This window comes from Natator depressus, chromosome 10, assembly GCF_965152275.1.
Source record: "Natator depressus isolate rNatDep1 chromosome 10, rNatDep2.hap1, whole genome shotgun sequence".
Taxonomy (NCBI): domain Eukaryota; kingdom Metazoa; phylum Chordata; order Testudines; family Cheloniidae; genus Natator; species Natator depressus.
In genome coordinates, this window is record NC_134243.1 from 77679263 (window position 1) to 77699009 (window position 19747).

The following is a 19747-nucleotide window of genomic DNA, read 5'->3' on the forward strand; positions in this document are numbered from 1 at the left end:
GGCCCGGGCGCTCGCTCCGCCCCACGTCGGGGGCAACTAACCACCCCGGCCTCGCCAGGCGCCGCGCGGAGCCCTCGGAGCCCGGCCTGTCCCGGCCGCCGCGATGCAGCGCCAGAGCCTGACCCCGCACGTGCACTGGGCGCAGCGGCACCGCGAGCTCTACCTGCGGGTGGAGCTGAGCGACGTGCAGGTACCGCCGGGCCCCCTATCCCGCGCGCCGGGCCGGCCCCGCAGCCCGGGGAGCCGCCCCCCGTCCCCGTGGCACGGCCTCTCCCACGCTGTGCAGCGCCCCTGCTGCGTGCAGCGCGCGTACAGCCCAGGGAGGCGCTCCTGTCGCGTCCCTGGGGCATGCAACCCAGCGAGACCCCCCCCCCCCTCCCATGCATGGGCAATGCGGACTCGGGAGACACTCCGTCCCCACTGTGCAATGCCCCTGTCCCGGGCATGGTGTGTACAGCCCAGGGAGACACCCCCTCCCTGCTGTACAGCGCCCCCTCCCGTGCACGGGGCATGCATTCCAGGGAGACCCCCCCCCCAGCCCGCTGTACAGCACCCCTGTCCCATGCACCGCGTACAGCCCAGGGAGACCCCCCCCTTGTACAGGCCCCCGCACCGTCCTCTGCATGGTGTATACAGCGCAGGGAGACTCCCTCCTAACTGCCGTTCCCCCATCTCATGCCAGGTGCATTAGGCTCCAAGAAAAAGTCTGGAGAACCACAGGTGTAACTGGTAACCTGGGTACTTTGCTGCTTGAAGTGCCCCGAGGCTCTTCTGGGTCAGTTTCTGAATCCCCCTCAGTTGCCACAATCCTGGCCTTAAAACAGTTTGTTTGAAAGGGGTACACGCCTGCCGCCTAAAACATCCTCTCTTTCCTCAGAGCCCCGAGATCACCATTATGGACGACGTGCTTCATTTCAAAGGTAGGCGACTACGTTTGTTTTAAAGTGAATAGCATCCCTGATCCCTCTGCACAGGGGTGGACTCCTAGCAACACGCAGATGTGCAGCCTAGGATTGCCAAGGGATTGCTGGCCACAACTTCTCTCATTTCTTTTCTTGGTCGTAATGATTTCGGCCCTGATCCTGGACCCCTACACTCACCCAGGGGAGCTCGAACATCAGAGCCTTTAGGCAGAAGTGTAACACAAAACAGCTGGAGCTGGTGGTTTTGGGTTTCAGATAAATGTTCTAGGTCTAGCTGTAGTAATTGATAGCATCACCATATTTAATTAAAAAAACCCAAACAAACCATGCACCACATTTAAATATGTCAGCTGATTATCCATGTGTTTTTCCCTAAACTTCACATTGAAAGCAGTATTGCTGTCACAAAGACCTTGTGTGCAAATATTATCAGGTTTTGGACCAGGAACTAAAATTCAATTTGAAAGGTAAATAGATTCCTTTGTAAAGGTTTTTGTTTTGTTTTGACTGAACAGGTCACCCTTAAGGGACCGAGTTCGCTGTTTTGCTTGTCAGGTTAGTGCAAGGAATATACTGTTGCTTTTTTGCATTAGGAATCTACTATCTATCTTTCATACTGCATCCTTGAGCCTGTATACCACTCTTGTGGCCCAGAAGCATATGGTAAAGACATAATGTGTTGGCTTAGATTGTATCGTTTTATGTGGACAGGATTATTTTACAATGGCACCCTTTAAAATGGCATATATTTTGCCGAGCCTGCTGGCTTTCAGAGGATTTTATGGGGAAGGACCTGGCTTTGTAGGAAACTGATAAATCCTGGGGCGTATTTGCACTCTGTCGTCACTGATGTTTTAGGGATTTCACCATTGCATCTTAAATTGGGCAGCTGATCCTTTGCTGCGATAGATCCCGTTGGGAGGAACTTGCTCCTCCTGGAGGCTCATCCATTCCTGCCTCACGTGAAGGTCCTTTTCCAGCACTATTCTCTGTTATAGTGGATGTCGACCCCCCTATAAGGCACCCAACCCATTTTTAAATGTCACTTTGTTAAAAGCGAATTAAATTCTAAAAAGCTGTGACGCTGTCTTTGCATGTCCATTATTAAATAGTTTGATCATGCAGCACCGTGGGGCAGGGGAGGGCACTTTAAACAAACACTGAATAATTATAGTTAAAGTACATTTTGCATATGGTGTGCGGTGGTGGTGGGGAATCAGGATCTTTACACTGATTGTTGCTCCTTTTCTTTTAGCCCAGGGTCATGGTGCCAAGGGGGACAATGTATATGAATTTCAGCTTGCATTTCTAGAACCAGTCAAGCCCCAAGTATGTATTTTTTTCTTCTATGTTTTACAAAAGAAAAGTATTACTGTTAAGTGGTTAAAAAAAAATAAAACTCCAAAGGGAAAGGGCTATGCTTTAAATCTCCTGGGATGCTATTTAGGGCTGTTGCTTTGCTTCCTGATGCTATAACACAGAGGTGGGCAAACTACAGGCCACATCCAGGCCCGCGGGACCGTCCTGCCCAGCCCTTGAGCTCCCAGCTAGGGAGGCTAGCCCCCAGCCCCTCCTCCGCTGTCCCCCCTCCCCCGCAGCCATGCTGCCGCGTGGGCAGCATGGCTGGCAGTCCTGCCACTCTGAGCAGCATGGTAAAGGGGCAGGGAGCAGGGGGGTTGGATAAAGGACAGGGGGTTCCGGGGGGCAGTTAGGGAACAGGAAGCAGGGGGTGGTTGGATGGGGCGGTCAGGGGATGGGGAGCAGGGGGGGTTGGATAGGAGGTGGGGTCCCAGGGGATAATGAGCGGGGGGGTTGGATGGGTTGGGGAGGCACAGCCTTCCCTACTCGGCCCTCCATAGTTTCGCAACCCCGATGTGGCCCTCGGGCCAAAAAGTTTGCCCACCCCTGCTATAACAGATGATTTTACTAATGTTTAAAGTTCTAAATGCAGTACACATTCAATACCCTGTCTTTGAGCCTGATTCCGCAACCTCTCTCACACAGATCTCATACTGCTCTCATAAAGATGGGTTTACATGAACATGGCTTTAAATTAATTACAGAAGCGAGTGGTGGGTAGCTTAAAAATTTACTGGAGCAGTAAAATAGCAGAGAATCTAGCAATTTTTCTGAATGAAAACATCCCATCCGCTGTTAAGTTAGCTTATGGGAAGTGCAGCCTCTCTGAAATAAAACACCACCACCTCTTACGTATTCTGTGCCCTTGCTAAAAATCTTGACGTGGGCTCTCATTGCTTGTATGAATTACTAAGAATCCCAGCATGAACATGTTGCAGCGCTCACACTGTGAAGCGCTGTCTTAGTTCCTGTCTTATAACTGGAGAGAGCCTACCTGGGAAGATTGACCCTTCCTGGCGCTCCCAAGATCTGCCTGTCCTTTTAGTCACAGGGGGTCCTGCAAAACTGATCTTCACTCCCAGTGGGGAGCAGCTGTAGCAAGACTTGTCCTGTAATTGTCCTGGTTCTTTTTATTTGCCCACCAGGAATAGCGGCAGTAAATCTGGGAAATTCTGCAGAATCCTTCCTTCCTTGGGGTAGATAGACCTTCCCTTCCCATCTTGCTGAGCAAAGAAAGGAGAGGAGTCACTTCACTTGAAATGCAGAATTTAACTCCTCTCTGGAGGGGTAAATTGCTGAATTTCAAGGGAATTGCCGACCCATCAATATCGAAGCAAAGCTTTGCAGTAAAAGCAGCAAAAGTTCTTTGCCTTAGACTCCACTATAATAAGAGTTCCAGGCCTTGTCTACCCAAAGATTTGCAAGAAAACAACAGGAGGTGAGAATTAAAATTGATCTAGTTAGTTATTGTGGTGCATGGGTGCTCTTAGTGCAGAATAAAAAACAAGTGTTCATCTATTTAACTAAAGTCAGCTGGCTCCATAGACTCTAGTCGCTTCTATTCTGAAATAAGTGTCCACTCACAGAACTGCAGTGAAATAATGACATTGGCTCTAGCAAACTGATTTGGTTAAGCTGGCACAGGCCTATGTGTGAACCAGCCATTAGTCTAACCCCAAATCACTCCGAGCACGTCCTGCTGTATTTGTGCACCTGCACATCCCCCATGCCAATGCAGAACAGCGTTGTTAAGAGACTTGACATGTGTTTTTAAATATCTGATAAAGACCAAACAATGTGCTGGCTGGCAGTTCGGATAATCTGAGGCCAGGACTGGAGAGCGAGCTATGGCTCCCAACAAGTGGCATCTTGAGTGTCATATTACTAGACAGCATGGAAAGCTAACCAGTGATGGCCATATTGCCGCAGATGAGCCCACAGAGGTGCTGGAGCCCCCTGGGCCAACACAGCTGTGCCAGCCAAAGTCCATAGCGTAGATTCAGTTACAGCTACAAAACTATGCTTTGATTGGTATAGTAGGAGCACTTTGCTCATATAATATACCTGTACCGGTGAAGCGCTCCCAGTCTGGACGCAGCTATTTCTGGCAAAGTTATGGTATCGTAAAACCACCCCCCATGAGTGAAACAAGCCATGCCAGTAAAAGGCTAGTTTTGCACAGATCATTGCATCTACACTAGGGACTTTTACCTGCACCCCTGTGTTGGTCAGGGAACTCGCCTCTTCACACCCCTGGCCTGCATAGCCATGCTGGCAAAAGTCCCTAGCATAGACCTGGTCTCAGACAAGCAGGTCCCAGGCCACTTGTGGTGCTATAGATCAAAACCAATCTCTTCATCAATCCCTTGGAAGCCATCAGGCACCCAGGGCAGGGCGCAGCATTAATAGAACATGCTAATTAAAAGGCTACTGGGTTTTGCACCAGCTTCGGTTTCTGGACGGATCAGAGATGCAGCCCCATGCAGAGTGCGCTGACAAAGGACTGGAGGATGGTAGCAGGGGGTGAATGGCGTAGGGGAAACAGCTGCACTGTGCTGGTGCCACATAGGGTGGAGAAAAGCTGTTGCTCTCCGGTCAGCTAGTAGGTGGGAATCGAGCCACCCCAAGATTGCAAACTCAAACAACAAAACGTGGAAACACCCTTGTTCAGAGGCAGATCTTACCTTGGCCATCGCTTCTAGTTGCCTTCTCCAGTCTTCTAGCATCCATCGTATCAGATTGAGCTCAGCTCATTGGCCCTAATTTGAGCTAGGTATAGAGTAAGGTGATCCTCTGTACTGGCTGGCTTGGAGAGGAGAGAGCAGGGTATTATCAGCATTTTGAAGGACTGAGCACCCTCAGCCAGGAGGAACAAACACCACCATCCTTTTAGATGACTTAGCAAGAGTAACAGAGTCCCCCAGGGCAACCCCCTCAAAAGCTGTGGTGATCTGCTGGTGGGTGAGCACCACCTTGCAATCAGTGGTAACAGACCATCCCGCATTAGCTGATGGAGCTAATGATACTGCCTTGGACACATGACCTTCATCCCTTCCTTCCCAAATCACTTCATCAGTTTTTTCAATAAACTTAATCAAGGGTGGGGCCGGCATGTGACTAGATTGTTGAATAGATTAAGAGCCCCATGTTGTGCAGCTCAGCTGTTTTACATCTTCTCTATAAATACCTGTAGGTCCAGTCAGTCTGGTTCTCCAACCACAGCCTCAGCTTATTGACATGATACCCTACTGCCACAGGATTAAATCTGGGATGTTTGCTGGTGGCTTCATACGGGTGGCTCATATTTTCAGAGATGGCCGCTAGCCATCTTGCAAATAAACAAAAGTGTTTCACTGTCCATTAATTATCCATTGTCTCCATCACATCAAAGGAGAGCCACACAGCTCTGCTGCCAGTGGGAAGTAATCAGAGCCCTCTCCCCACGCTGTGATGTATGTAAATATAATTAAAGTAGGTATAGGAGTGCATGGAGGGAGACCACACCCCACTCGCTACAGTAGAATAGACCTGGAATGAAGGACCATTCACTGAAGATGCACCTGATCATGTGTCTCAGTGTGGTTGAGTTAGAAACAATTTAACTTGGCTGCTTGAAGAAATAAAGCTTTGAGTAAAACTCCAGCTTCTCCGTAAGACCCCCAAAACATGAAAACGTTAGTTCCAGAAATGAGATTTTTAACATAGAAGTTGTAAGTTGTTGTTGCTTTATTTCAGCCCCATTTTTAACTCAAACTCCACACATGCCCTCCTCAATGTGTCAGGGCTTTGGAGCTGTGCTCTGGCTCCGCTCCAGCTCCAGGCAAAAACCTGCAGCTCCACTGCTTCAGAGCTGCTTTGCGCTCCAAAGCCCTGCAATATGTACTGTCCCTCGCTACCATACAGTGGGTTATTTTAGTCTTGAGTGCATTTTAATCTCATATATTGAGAAGTTCAATTGGCAGAAGCCTTGGCCTTTAACAGTTGCAAAGTCCTGGACAAAGGGAATGTACCTAATAGCTGGAATAGGACACAAAGAATCAGTTTTGTAAAGATATTTAGGCAATCAAGGATGCAGTAGTTGCCTTGTGTGGTTTTCAAAAATACTGAGGGTGAAAATTCCACAAGGCACCTATCTGGTCCTCTGTGTCAGGTTTCTGTACCACTGACTTGCTGTTTAAACTCAGGCAACTCACTGTTCTCTTTGAGCTTGAATTCACTAGCCTTTTGTACCTGATTCCTAATTAACGTGAGATGCTTACACATTTGAAAAGGCTAGTGTAATTCACCCACCACACATGTTGGATGCAGGTCGATCAGGTGTTTATAGCCTGGCTCAAGTGTGTGTGTGGGGAGGGGAGTGGTGACACTAGCCTTTACGAATGTGTAAGTACCTCAAGGGGCCAAAGTCTAGTGCAGTTGTACCCTGCTACCTCATTTGTCTGCTACCTCATTTGTAAAATGGAGAGATCTACTCCTGAAGGCTTTGTGTTTGTGAAATATTTAGCACCCCTTCTTACTCAAAGGATTGTAATCAAAGTGCTAAGTGTGGATTCAAACTGCACCAAAGATTTGACAGGTAGGTGGGGTAGTGTAGAAATCCAGACGTGTGATTTTGCCCCCTTTCTAATTAAAGGTGCAAATATTCGTTCCATGGCCACTGCGGGGGGCAGGTGTTATAGTTAGGAGATGGAGTTACTGTGCTGTATGAACTATCCCCAGTAGAAACATGGGGAAGTGGCTTTCCCACCATTGGCCTGGTTCTTTGGCAGCTTCTGAGTGCCTGATCCATGACCTTCATGTGCAAACATGTGGTCACCTGTCTGGATTCTTCTCTGTCAAAGGAGCTGATAAAATAAGAAAAGAGCAAAAGAACTGAGAAACTTTCACTTTGACTTGCAGCTACACAAGCGGCCTCTCGGCACTTCCATATCTCTAGGTTATTTTAGGAACTTTTAAAATTGGGGCAGTTGCCCCTTGGGAAAGAGAGACCCCTTTCTTTCAGTTGTTACCACTGTACATTTTGCTAGTAAGAACTCACCACAGCCAGTGCTAGCAGTATCTTCACGCTTAGCCTGAAATGTACTTATTAAGGAGGATTGGGTGGTTCAGGGGCTGACTAACAGGCCCCAGCACTTTTTGCATTTAGGTCACTGGTTCAACTCCAGCCTGAAATTGATAGTTACCCTCTAATGCAGTTAGATTGTGATCGACTGGTCAACCGTGGAGTATCTGGCAGTGAATCTCAGGCACTGAGACTGAGATTGTCAGAGGCTCCATGATCGACCAGTCGATTGCGATCCGGTTGCCAACCCTCCTGCAGCCGAACGGGGAGTTTGACCATGAACAGTCCGGTGGCGCAGTGGGGCTAAAGCATGCGTCCTGCCTGCCCTAGCCCCATTCTGCTCCTGGAAGTGGCCGTCATGTCTGGCAGTGGCTCCTGGGGGAGGGGGTGGTTCCCGTTCCCAGCCAATGGGAGCTGCGGGGGCGGTGTCTGCGGACAGGGCAGCATGTGGAGCCATCTGCCTCTCTTCTCCGCCCCCCCGGGGGAGCCACTGCCGGACTCGGCGGCTGCATCTGGGAGCGGTGTGGGGCGAGGGCAGGCAGGGAGCCTGCCTTAGCCCCGCTGCCCGGGAGCTGTCTGAGGTAAGCAGTGCCTGGCCAGAGCCCAGACACCAAATTCCTCCTGCACCCCAACCCCTTCCGCCAGCCCTGAGCACCCTCCTCCCCGCACCCAAACTCCCTCCAGAGCCTGCACCCCACACCCTCTCCTGCACCCTGAGCCCCCCCTACACCCCGTACGCTTCCTGCACCCCAACCCCCTCCCACAGCCTGCACCCTGAAGGGTATACTTGTGTTCATTTTAAACAAAATGTGATTTAGAAGGTCCGTAGGCATAAAGAAGCATTCTGTGGCTCACCACCCTAGGAATATTCTAGAAAAGGCCAAGGGGACAGGGGTGAGCTCAACGTGTGGAGTGGAGAAGTATAAGCATGTGATGAACAAATCCATATATGGAAAGGTTAAATATGATTGGCTAGAGGTTAGTGTTACGTAACTGCCATGTACTATAAAATAGCAACGGGAGGGGCTCCTTGCTGGAGGGACTCTGGCTGATCTTCGTACCGGGGCTCTCCCTTTGTTTGGTTATTATTGGGAACCACAAAATCCCAACAACCCCGCAGCTCAACACCCTGCCCCAGCCCACTCCCAGAGCCTGCACCCGAACCCGCGGCCTGAGCCACCTCCCAGACCCAGCACTCCTGACCCCCAGCCCTGAGCCCCCTCCTGCACCCAAACTCCCTCCCGGAACCCACACCTTGAACCCCCTCCTGTACCCCTGCCCCAGGCTCAGTCCGGAGCCCCTCCCACACTCCAAATTCCTCTGCCCCACCCCACAGCCCGCCCCCCCTCCCACAACTCAACCCCCTGTCCCAGTCTGATGAAAGTGAGTGAGAGTGGGGGAGAGCGAGCGACAGAGGGAGGGGGGATGGTGTGAGTGGGGCTGGGGCATGGGCAGGGGGCGGGGCAAGGGTTTTGGGGTTTGTGTGATTACTGTTATTTCTACATTTCCTTTGAGGTAGATCTTGGGTTGCGCTTAAATTCAAAAAGTGATCTTGTGCTTAAAAAGCTTGGAGACCACTGCTCTAATGGCTGCTTAGTGGCCTGTGTGAAATGAGCTGAGGGTCTTGTGAAACCAGTCTACTGACAGCTAGACCATCCCAAAAACTACCACCACTGCAGCTGGCACCCTTGATAGGCAGTTACCGCAGAGGCACCAGACGCTGAAATGTGGCTGTGGGTACTGAACTGCCTTCTCCCCTTCCGGTAGATCCATACTGCAGTTGGGGCATGATTGCAGCTCACGCAGACATACCCGAGCTAGCTTTAATCTCAGCCCAGAGCCGTGAAGCTGCAGCAGCCTGGGCTTCCGTGGGGGCTAGCCGCTTGAGCGATTACCCAGCGTTCCAGGTGGGCTTGTACAGCATGCTTTTCTGTGGCTTACTGCTACCCTCCCCGAGCTAGCTAGAGTAAAAGTAGCTCAGGTTTGTCTGTGCAAGCGGCACTTGCAACCCCCCGACTGGCAGGTAGGCAAATCCTCAGACACAACCCTTCTGCTCTCCAGAGCTGTCAATACAGAACCTTTCAGCAGCCCTGATTGAATCAAAAACATTCTTGTCATGAGGGCCCCAGTTCTAATGAGGCATGTTCCTGTGTCTGCCCCCCATTGTGTGTTTCGCAGCTGGAGTACAAAGTGACTCAGAGGCAGTTGAACATCAGCGTGCAGAAAAAAGAAAGCAACTGGTGGAAAAGACTCACCAAACAGGAGAGGCGCCCGATGTTCCTAGCCCCTGATTTTGATCGCTGGCTAGATGAGTCGGATGCTGAAATGGAACTCAAAGCAAAGGTCAGTACTCCATGCTCTTTCGGAGCAGTTTAAATAAGCAGCTAAGAGTGCATGTCCTAAGAAATACCTAGATTCTTGCCATGGAGTTAACAGATTTATAGTTGGGAGTTCTGACTAGTGTGCTGGTTGCAAGATCCAAATTAAACAATAATAAATGGATTCAGTATAAAGACCTGAAACTAAAAGGGGAGGCCCTATTAGGTGAGGTGTTTGGTTTAAAATGAGCATTATCTGTAAATTATTATACACAGAGGCCCCAGTCTGGATCAGGGTCCCATTGTGCTAGACCAGTGGTTCTCAAACTTTTGTACTAGTGACCCCTTTCACATAGCAAGCCTCTGAGTGCGACCCCCCCCCCCCTTATACATTAAAAGCACTTCTTAGTATATTTAACACCATTATAAATGCTGGATGCAAAGCAGGGTTTGGGGTGCAGGCTGACAGCTCGCAACGCCCCATATAATAACCTTGTGACCCCCTGAGGGGTCCCGACCCCCAGTTTCAGAACCCCAGTGCTAGACACTATATAAACATATATGGATGGTCCTTGCCCTGAAGAGCTCGCAGTCTAAATAAGCTGAAATCCATGGGATATCTGATGTTGGCAGACGGTTCAAGCTATCTTGCCTACCTGCGAACCAAGGTCTCCAAAAGTTGAGGTGCCTAGCCATGAGAGACAGCATGTCCTCTGTTCTCCTTAAACGAGACTGTCTCAAGCACATGCTCGTCTTTTACTTATATTGCTTTTAGAGTTGGCCCCCAATCAGAATGCTCCCAAATGGATCTGGCTCTGAACCTGACAGGTTATATCCTCTAGATAGTGTGTGCTGTTTCCTTCAAAGACCAAGAGAGACTCCCTTTCTAAAACACTCCAGCCTTGCTTGTGTGAAAAGTAGGAGTCCCGAGGTTGTTTCTAAAATGAGGATTTCTAGGTAGAGTGTCCAGAAAGCAACCTCTGAGCCATCAGGCTGGCCCGTCTTTACATTCAGCTACGTGGTAATTCAAATGCTCTCTACTGCATTCAGAATGGTTAGCAAAGAAATAGTAATCCCTCTTGGAAAGGACACAAACATCCATGCAAAAGTGCGAGTGGGGTCAGTTCTACAACACACGCTGCCCCAGAAGGACAAGTCTATTTCTTACATCCTAATGACCACGTAAGTTATACAGGATATTGCAAAGGGCTGTTTTGATTTATACAGCAATCCAGAGTGACTTTACTTCTTCCCAGGAGTTAACAATTGGGGTGTGTGTTAAATGGTCTGAAGAGAGCCAGAGGATGACTTCACACTCTCATAAGAAAAGGAACAGTTTTGAGTGCTGGTAATGATCAAGAATTAACATGGAAAATGGCAGTTTTCACACCACAAAACGTATTCATTAGATGAAAATGTGCAACGGAGGTTACATAGCTGGCTAGACAACCATTAGCTATTGCAGTAACACTCTTTCCTGACAATGAAGAATTTGCACAGTTTTGCCTAGGTGAAAAATTTAACACATTAGACTCGTAAGTGGATATTAGCTGACTCTAAAACCCCACTAGCTTTGCAGCAGAACAGTTAACTAAATATTAGCTGCTAATTACTGTACAGAAATACGACACTAAAACCATTTACAACTTTATCCCTAATTTTTAGGAAGAAGAAGAAAGGATTAACAAAATCAGAATTGAATCCAGAGTCCCTAAAGACCGTAAGTGACTGTATCTTTAAATTAGTAAGGTTGATTTGGTGGATAAGATAGTGGCAATGGCTTGCTTATGCACACACAGGCAAAATATTACCTCTGTAAGCATGCACTTAAGTACTTCCGATATGGTCACGGTAGTGTTGATAGACTTGTTGTCTCTCTGTAAAACTAGTATACAGCACTTTATTATGTATATAACTACTTACAAGCTGAGTAAAACCACACTACTGGTTCCTAGAGGATTTGATCATTTTTGTCATCAAACGTGCCAGCAGGTGATGTGAAAGCCCAGCCCAAGCTGAGATAGGTGCAGCAGTCCTGTTACTTCAGTGCTGCATTTCCCTTGAGTCCACACGGCAAATCTTTGGTAGTCCTGTATTATCCAGAATAGCGTGAAACCTTGTTTTCTTTTGTAACCCATCTTCAGATTTGAAAGGCTAACTCAGTAACCCACCTCGCTGCTGAGAGCCAGTTGCAGAATATAGGAATGCTGATGCATTTTGCTAACATGATTGTTTAACGTTGATTATAGCTTTCAGACAGCTGAAGAGAGGATATTTGTTCATGTATAATCTTGTGCAGTTTTTGGGGTTCTCCTGGATTTTTGTGAATATGACAGTTCGCCTGTTTATCTTAGGAAAAGGCAAGTAATAAGCACTATTTTATCCTATTTTATTTTATTCCTCCTTTCACCCTTTGCAGTAATTTCTAAACAATGACATCTAAATTAAGCCACATGAAACTGTAAATACTTCATTGAAATGCACAGCAAAACCCTCCCAAAAGTTGTCATAACATTAAGGACAGGACCTGTAAATAATTGCAGAGCCTGTGATTTATGGGCATCAGTAATATTTGCTGTAATCTATACATGCTAAATTTTAATTTTAAAAAAGAAACTGTGTTGTGGGGTGGGGGGGAATGAAAAATCTCACTTGAGACTTTTATTGGACCGCCTTCTGTTGGTGAGAGACAAGCTCTGTGTGGCTTGAAAGCTTGTCTCTGTCATCAGCAGAAGGTGGTCCAGTAAAATATATTATCTCACCCACCTTGTCTCTCTACCATCCTGGAACGGACATGGCTACCACGACACTGCCTCGCACTCGAGACAGACGTTTCTTCCATTTAGAGAGCCAGTATTACTAAAAATGGATTGGCTCAAATGTTATTTTTCTAAAAGATCCAGTTGTCCATTCTGTTAATCCAGAGCACAGCCCTCTTTCTTTTCCATATTATTTACTGAAATAGCTCTAATTGTACTTGCATTGGGGGTTAGACTAGATGACCCTTGCGTCCCTTCTAACCCTATGATTCTGTGATTCTTTCAGCATAGGACTTTTACTTTGATCGGGTAACGTTTTTAAGACTTTTACTCTGACTGCACACTAGCCTGCATATAGGCTTTACACACAAGGTTGAACACTAAATTTTTCCAACACAAATATAGTTCTAAAATATTTGAGTGAGTTAGTATATTTTGGGGGCTGTGTAGTTAAGCTGGCTTCTCCTGGCAGGCAAATTCAGATGCCTTAAAGCGGTCTTTTGTTTGATAGATTCCTTCTACGATACATTTCACACCATTGCTGACATGATGTACTTCTGTCAGACGCTCGCATTTATAGAGATCCTGAATTCACTAGTAGGAATCGTCAGGTCACCATTTATACCTTCTTTTCTCCAGGTAACATTTTAAGATTCCTCGCACCCCAGGTTATTACAGTTTATATTGTGATAGTCTTAGCCATTACTGCTTTTAAAAAAAAAGCAGGGGGTGGGGAAGGGGAGGAGGAAATGGCATCACTGTGGAGTTACCCCAGGGATATATATTGCCCCGTAGGTAAGAATCCATGGTTCCTAGCCTGGGTTGGTAGGCTACCTTCTTGGGTTGTCTGACGAGACAAGGAGTTGGGGCAGAGACCAGAACAGCAAGGGGGGCGGGTGGGAACCTCATGCACTACCAGCTCAACTTCCCACAGCAGACACACTCTGCTGCAAAAGGCGTGGCCACCTTCTCTCTCTGCTCCTGGGTTGGCCCCTAATACAGCTGGTCAATATGTACAAGGACTGCGGGCTTAGGAAGCACTTCCCCAGCCCACAGCTCCGCCCCAGAGGCACATGCCGTGGTCTTCCAGCACCACTAATGTGCCCGGGCCCTGAGCTGCGTGTGCCTTGGGCTCTTAAGGAGCCTGTGTATTTCTAGTGGTAGGGGCTCACTGTTGCCCTCTGACTGTGCCACACTGGTATCCGTTGAGTATACTCACGTGTATGTGTTGGTGTTTTGTTAAACAGGTACTTGGAAGAAATTTTGTCTTGTTTATTGTCCTCGGAAATGTGGAGGAAATGCAAAGCAAAGCGGTGGTGTTCTTTGTATTTTACTGCTGGAGTATTACTGAGTTATTCAGGTTTGTAGGATTTTCCTTTGACGTGCATGGAACGCCAAGGGTCTACTGAAAAACAGCCTTTTGCTTTAAAATAATTTTGATTTTGCCATTAAGAAACACCCGGTGGCATTCGCATTATAGCCCCTGCTGATAAAGCATTCCTTGGGACTCAGATTTGTCACAGCATAAGTGTCTTGCTAGTTTCCTGTATCTCACGGAGTCTGGGACTGATTCCAATGTGAGATACGAGAGCGCATGTTGCTCCATGTCTGGGAAAACTTGCTGCTATGTTCCTCTACCCATTTCCTAACCCTTGGTAAGGAAATCTGATTTTCATGTCACTTTCCACAGGAAATTCAGGCCTTTGGCTAAAGAATGTGATGGATTCTGGGAATTTCTGGTGTTTGTCAGACAAACTACATTGTATTCTGTTCATTTTTTGGGATCTAAATTGAAATATTTGTTGAAGAAAGCAGGCAGTTAAACCTATCCAGGTTGCCAGGATAATAGGTCTAGTACAGTAAACTGCCAGAGGAAAAACATACCTGCCGCAGCTCCCTATGAAACAGTCCCTTTTTAATATTCTTAATCATTATTTACAATTAAGACAATAACTAAAGAAATTGATCGTGTTTATCATGAATATTGGACATTGATGACATCATACAGTGATTATGCACAATATTGTAACTTAAGTGGAAAGTTAAACTTTTAAGTAATGTCTGTCTTTCAAACTGAATTTTACTCTAGGTATCCATTCTACATGCTTTCCTGCATTGATATAGAATGGAAATTACTAACTTGGATCCGATACACCATCTGGATTCCTCTCTATCCTTTAGGCACCTTGGCAGAAGGTATGCTTCAAAAACACAGCCTTGTAGATCATGCTGCTCTGTATAGAGATGAGAGAGTAATTCATATTTTGGTTTGATGGTGGGATTGAAAAACCTGAAAAAAATTAGTTTATTTTGAACCAAAATTAATTTTTTTTTTGACAAAACCAAAATAATTTCATTCTGATCAAACACAAAGTTTCAAAACAAAACTGCTAGTTTTGAAGCAACCTTTTGATGGTTAGTTTCAAAATAAAATGTTGAATAGGTTTGTTTTGACTTCTGCGTCTCCTCCCGCCCCCCCATTTGTTATTCTACCCAAACCATGTGCTGAATTCGACCTGAATTTTAATAGTTTGGGTTGCCTCACAATTGCATTTTTGGCAAATTTGTTAGTCAACCGAAAATGTTCACCCAGCTCTCGTTGAGTCTAATGCACTGTACTGTGCCTTGGTCACGTCTGAAGGGTGAAAGCTAAGGGTAACACCGGCCCCCATTCCCACTATTTGCATAACAAAAGGGGTCGCGATAATTGGCGGCCTTGCTGAGAGTGTCAGAGAGACCTACGGTTGGATTGGTGCAGAAACTGAACTTACCTCAGACCTGTAGAGGTGCAGACGTGAGGTACGTCTGCACCAGGGAAGCTTGCACTATCATTGGCTTTGCTTTACTTCGCCCTTTGGATACGTAGAGGACTTCCGTCTCCAGCTCTGTCACTTCCTTCATCCATCCTACTATCACCCATAACACCTCAAGAAGAAATGTTCGGATTGCCAGGCTGGCAGTCTAGCGCTTCTGTCCGCCAAGAGGTGCATCGTGGAGTTACACTGGTGTGAGCCACAGCTCCTCCCACCTGATACAAATGAAGGCATTGCTAGGAGCTTTGGGAAAAGTTACATGGCCATAGCTGCTCAAAAACTAGTTACAAAGTGATAGGAGCGGCTGGAGCAAGAGTCGATGCTACTGGTCTGCGCTTGAAATAATCCTTCTAGGCTAAGGGCGAAGAGAGGAGAATGGTCCCCGGTCAGGGTTTCTCCCTTCGCAAAAGAGAGAGTCTGCTTAAAGTGAGGTAGGAAGCACGGATCTCCTAATAAACAGGAAGAGCAGGAGAACGAGACGTGAGGCATGGGCACAAGCAAATCACCCCACACATGATTGAACAGGAAAACGGATGCACAATTTGTTTACTTTTTTTGGCCGGTTTGGGTTGTTGCTCTTCTTCGTAGTGAGATTTGGGAGAAGCTGTTTTTCACTTTGTGCGTGTGTGAAAACGCTGTATGGTCCCTATCCTCTCCTCCTGCAGCAGGGAAGGAGAGCCGTGTCTGTGCACTTTGTCACTCGGGGAGTCTGCCTCCTTCTCCCCTGGACGGGGAGGGCGTAATGGTCTCACACGGGCCTAAATCGTAAATTGCACAGGGGACCCATGAGCAATCTTGGCTCCAAGACCCTGGATCTTGGGACACTCACAGGGTGCCACTCTTCCTGGAGCTCCTCCACCCACTGGCTCTGTGACTGTGCTACCAGTCATTGCAGCACCAGGGGGTAAAAGCCATAGAGTGGAAGTAGTCTGCAGGCTGCAGCTCCTATTCCTGTAGAGCCCGAAGTATAATGTTCTCATGAGAGGAGCGTGGCCAGCTTTAGAGGCAGTTGGGGAGCATGAAACGTGGGCTGTGTCCCTTCCTGTGTTTTTAGGGCCAATTTGAAAACAATTACTTTGGGGAGACAGCAAGGCTCGAATTCTCTTGCTACACATCATCTTTTGTGGAGATGAATGGTGTGTGTTTAACTTCTGTTTCACCGCAATAGAAATTTATACCAACATAAGTTCCTAAAGAAACAGTGAGAAACAGCAGAGTGCACTGAACCTAGCTAGCAAGGCTAATATCTTGTTGCTGTGGGTGGATTCATAGTATTGCCCACCAATGCCAACAAACAAACAAACCAACCTAGGAAAATATCATGACTTAGGTGCAGCTGTGTTTAAAGATACCACTTAAAACTAGTTTATGCTGAAGTCTTTCTAGATTACAAGAGTTTGTCAGAAAGTATCAAAATATTTTACCATTTGAGAAGCTTCGTTTTTTAACCAGCTCTAGAGTTTACCTTGTCCTTTGTATTTTGTCAATAATCTTCTTGGCCTTCTGCTTTCAGCTGTGTGTCTGATTCAGGCCATTCCATTCTTCAGTGAAACAGGGAAGTTTAGTTTCACACTGCCATATCCGATGAGCATCACAATCAAATTTTCATTCTTTCTTCAAATCTACCTTATCATGTTATTTTTAGGTAAGTTTTTGTTGTTGTTTCATTGTATTTCTCTCCTGTTGAAATACCAAAAGTTGTTTATGTACAAAAAAGGAGTAACAGATTGCAACTTTAAATTAGCATATCTGATCGGTCATTGTTATACCAATTTGAGCTTAACCTGTCTTCATAGTTGTAGTGAATAGCACAGGTTAACCCAGAAAGGAGACCTCAATAACAGATCACCTTGAAGCACATGCAGATACATCAGAGGCCAAAATATTACAATTATTATATCAGTATCATTGGGTAAAAGTGTGGACTTCTGCAGGATTTTGCTGGATTCTTTGTGTACTTCAAAACTATACAGATGTCAACCAAAATACACTGATACTAGTGGAATATGAAGAAGCAGTTCCCTGAAGAGCTTCATAGGAGGGTTGTTTTTTTTAAACAGTAGTTTAATGTTTAACTGATCAGCTACAATTGTTTGTTCTCTATCATTAGTGGACCAATGATAAAAGTGTACTGTGGGCAGGTTGAGCCTACACCTCTGGGGATCCAAAAGTCTCACTGAAGTCAGAGGAATACAGAATCTAGCCCATGATTTTTAAATGAAAATTTTGAACTCCAAACTTCAATCTATCAGATGAAAAAAGACTTAAATGACACCAACCCTGTTTCTGTGGTTTAGTCTGATGTGGGCTGCTTAGGTTTGTGACACTTTTTCTCGCAAGCTATCACAAGATTCTACAATTATTTCCCCCTCCCTCTATCTTCAATACCGCTACCCCTAAAGGGTGACAACCAGAACTCCTAAGAACCCCTACAATAACAAACAATGTGGGTTGTTGCAGTCTCAACCCTACCCCAGCAAGGACTCATTTGTCGTTAGCTTTCATAGTTTTATGTACATACGTGAGAAGAAAATCCGAAATCATTTTTAACTCAGTGCAGTCATTCGGCATAAGGAATCTGCAGATTTTCAGCTCTGCCTCAACCATTATTTCTCTTTTCAGGTTTGTTTATAAACTTGCGTCACCTCTACAAGCAAAGGAGGCAGCACCTTGGATCAAAAAAGAGAAAGATGAAGTAAAGCAGGGACTACAGTGCTTCCCTGACTTAAATCAACGACAGGAGCCTCGGAGTCTTACAATTTTATCTATTATAATAATGGAAAGGATTTTCTACAGCTAAATGATCATGTTAGATTTCATAGTGCGTCTTCAGATAGCATTCCCATACACTGTATTGAGTTCCTCTTCAGTCATACATGCATGGCACTTAATGTTGAACAATGGCAATAGTTAAACATGTTTCCTATCAGTTACCATATTATAAAAGGTTTCAGAGTAGCAGCGGTGTTAGTCTGTATTCGCAAAAAGAAAAGGAGGACTTGTGGCACCTTAGAGACTAACCAGTTTATTTGAGCATAAGCTTTCGTGAGCTACAGCTCACACTGAATGCATCCGATGAAGTGAGCTGTAGCTTACAAAAGCTTATGCTCAAATAAATTTGTTAGTCTCTTAAGGTGCCACAAGTCCTCCTTTTCTTTTTGCGTATTATAAAAAGAAATCCTATTCTTCGCAAAAACCTGAGCGGTTCTAACTGGGAATATAATAGTTATTCTTACTTGGATATTTGCTCTCTTTCAGATATTGAATGCAGATAGGGCTTGTGATGCTGGGGTATAATATTTCAGACCATCCACTCCATGATATGTGAAACCGACTAGGAATGGCCTGAGGAACAGAGACCAAGAGCAGCATGGAAAATATATTTATTAATGGTCAGTGCTAGGTCTGCTTTTCTTCAGCAGGCTTTTGCTGATACATTTAAACCTGGGAGCAACTAGTGTCAGCATTGGACAGCACCAGCTTGTTCTTAACATATGTACAATAGGAAGGCTTAATCTCTCTCCCGCATGGAATAGAAACACGTAGTGGTGTCCCGCAGCCTCTGTCTGGCTACGTATGTCCTAGCCAGTCATTAGTGGGAGCTACCTACTCCTTCAAATTTCCCTCACCAGTTGACATAGCTGCTACTTTCCATGGCCTTGTGGTCACTAACTCTGCCCTTTCAGATGGTGAGAATTTAAATGTCCAAACTCAGACACTAGAAAACCAGGCTGTGTAGGGTTGAGCTTCCATTCCCTGCCATTCTTCCCCCCAGTAGCACACAAAAATTAGAATTACACCAGGAAATGCAGAGGTAAAGCAGGCCTCCCTTGAGATGATCCCATAACGTTCCTTCTGCTACTATAGGGAGGCCAGCCCCTTGTCCTCTCTGTTTTGGGAATGGTGGTGTAAGTGCTTGGTTCAAACCCTGTTGAGAAGGCAGCAAGCACCTGTTTTCCTATTCCTTCCATATTCCCTGAATGCAGAGGACTGCAGCTAAGGAGTCTGCAAGCCAGGCTGGCAGTTTGCTTTTGGGGTGCAGTGTTGGGGGCCTAATAAGTGAGGGACCGTTTTGGTATTGTGTACCAGTGTCAGCAAATGGGAGGCAACTGGTATGTTTCAGGTTTATGCCTTAGGTGAATTTTAAATAATTAAAATTACTTTTACAACAAAGAAACCCCCATTGGTTAAAAAGGAGCCGTTTTGAATAAAAGGTACCATGATTAAAATGACCCCTGTGCTCCCAACCTGATCTGCCAGGTCTTAGCCCCCTCTGATCTTTTGCATCTTCCCTGAAATTAACTAAAGTGTGATTTAAATAAACTTAATTGTAACCTTGACTACAGAGCAGCTAATTGCACTGTTGACCCAGCTGAGTCTAGTACTCTTTCCCCCAGCACCCACTGTAACCCTTGTGCAAGTTAATTCCAGAGTGATCACTAAATTTTAAGATCAATTTATTGCCATCCCACTGATTGTATGGTTTTGTTCTACGAAAGCATAACACCAGGAA

The 19747-nt window shown here is 46.2% G+C and overlaps 1 protein-coding gene and 1 long non-coding RNA gene across 2 annotated transcripts; one reads left to right on the plus strand and one right to left on the minus strand.

Moving 5' to 3' along the window:
- Nucleotides 1-6: 6 nt before the first annotated feature.
- Nucleotides 7-18271, plus strand: HACD3 (3-hydroxyacyl-CoA dehydratase 3). Its single transcript, XM_074966575.1, has 11 exons — nucleotides 7-190; nucleotides 878-920; nucleotides 2179-2252; nucleotides 9523-9687; nucleotides 11328-11382; nucleotides 11912-12022; nucleotides 12933-13060; nucleotides 13669-13781; nucleotides 14511-14617; nucleotides 16748-16879; nucleotides 17857-18271. The coding sequence occupies exons 1-11, from the start codon at nucleotides 104-106 to the stop codon at nucleotides 17931-17933; spliced, it is 1092 nt and encodes a 363-aa protein (XP_074822676.1). The 5' UTR covers nucleotides 7-103; the 3' UTR covers nucleotides 17934-18271.
- LOC141995398 (uncharacterized) lies at nucleotides 15195-17780 on the minus strand. Its single transcript, XR_012641316.1, has 3 exons — nucleotides 17756-17780; nucleotides 16700-16914; nucleotides 15195-15449 (listed from the first exon to the last, which is right to left on the minus strand). It is a non-coding gene; the product is annotated as an uncharacterized LOC141995398 (long non-coding RNA).
- Nucleotides 18272-19747: the final 1476 nt, after the last annotated feature.

Excerpts from the sequence above, each read along its gene's own strand:
- HACD3 (XM_074966575.1), top strand. The coding sequence starts at position 104 with ATGCAGCGCCAGAGCCTGACCCCGCACGTGCACTGGGCGCAGCGGCAC. Across the intron at positions 191-877 it reads TGGAGCTGAGCGACGTGCAG|AGCCCCGAGATCACCATTAT; the intron begins GTACCGCCGGGC and ends CTCTTTCCTCAG. Across the intron at positions 13,782-14,510 it reads AGTATTACTGAGTTATTCAG|GTATCCATTCTACATGCTTT; the intron begins GTTTGTAGGATT and ends ATTTTACTCTAG.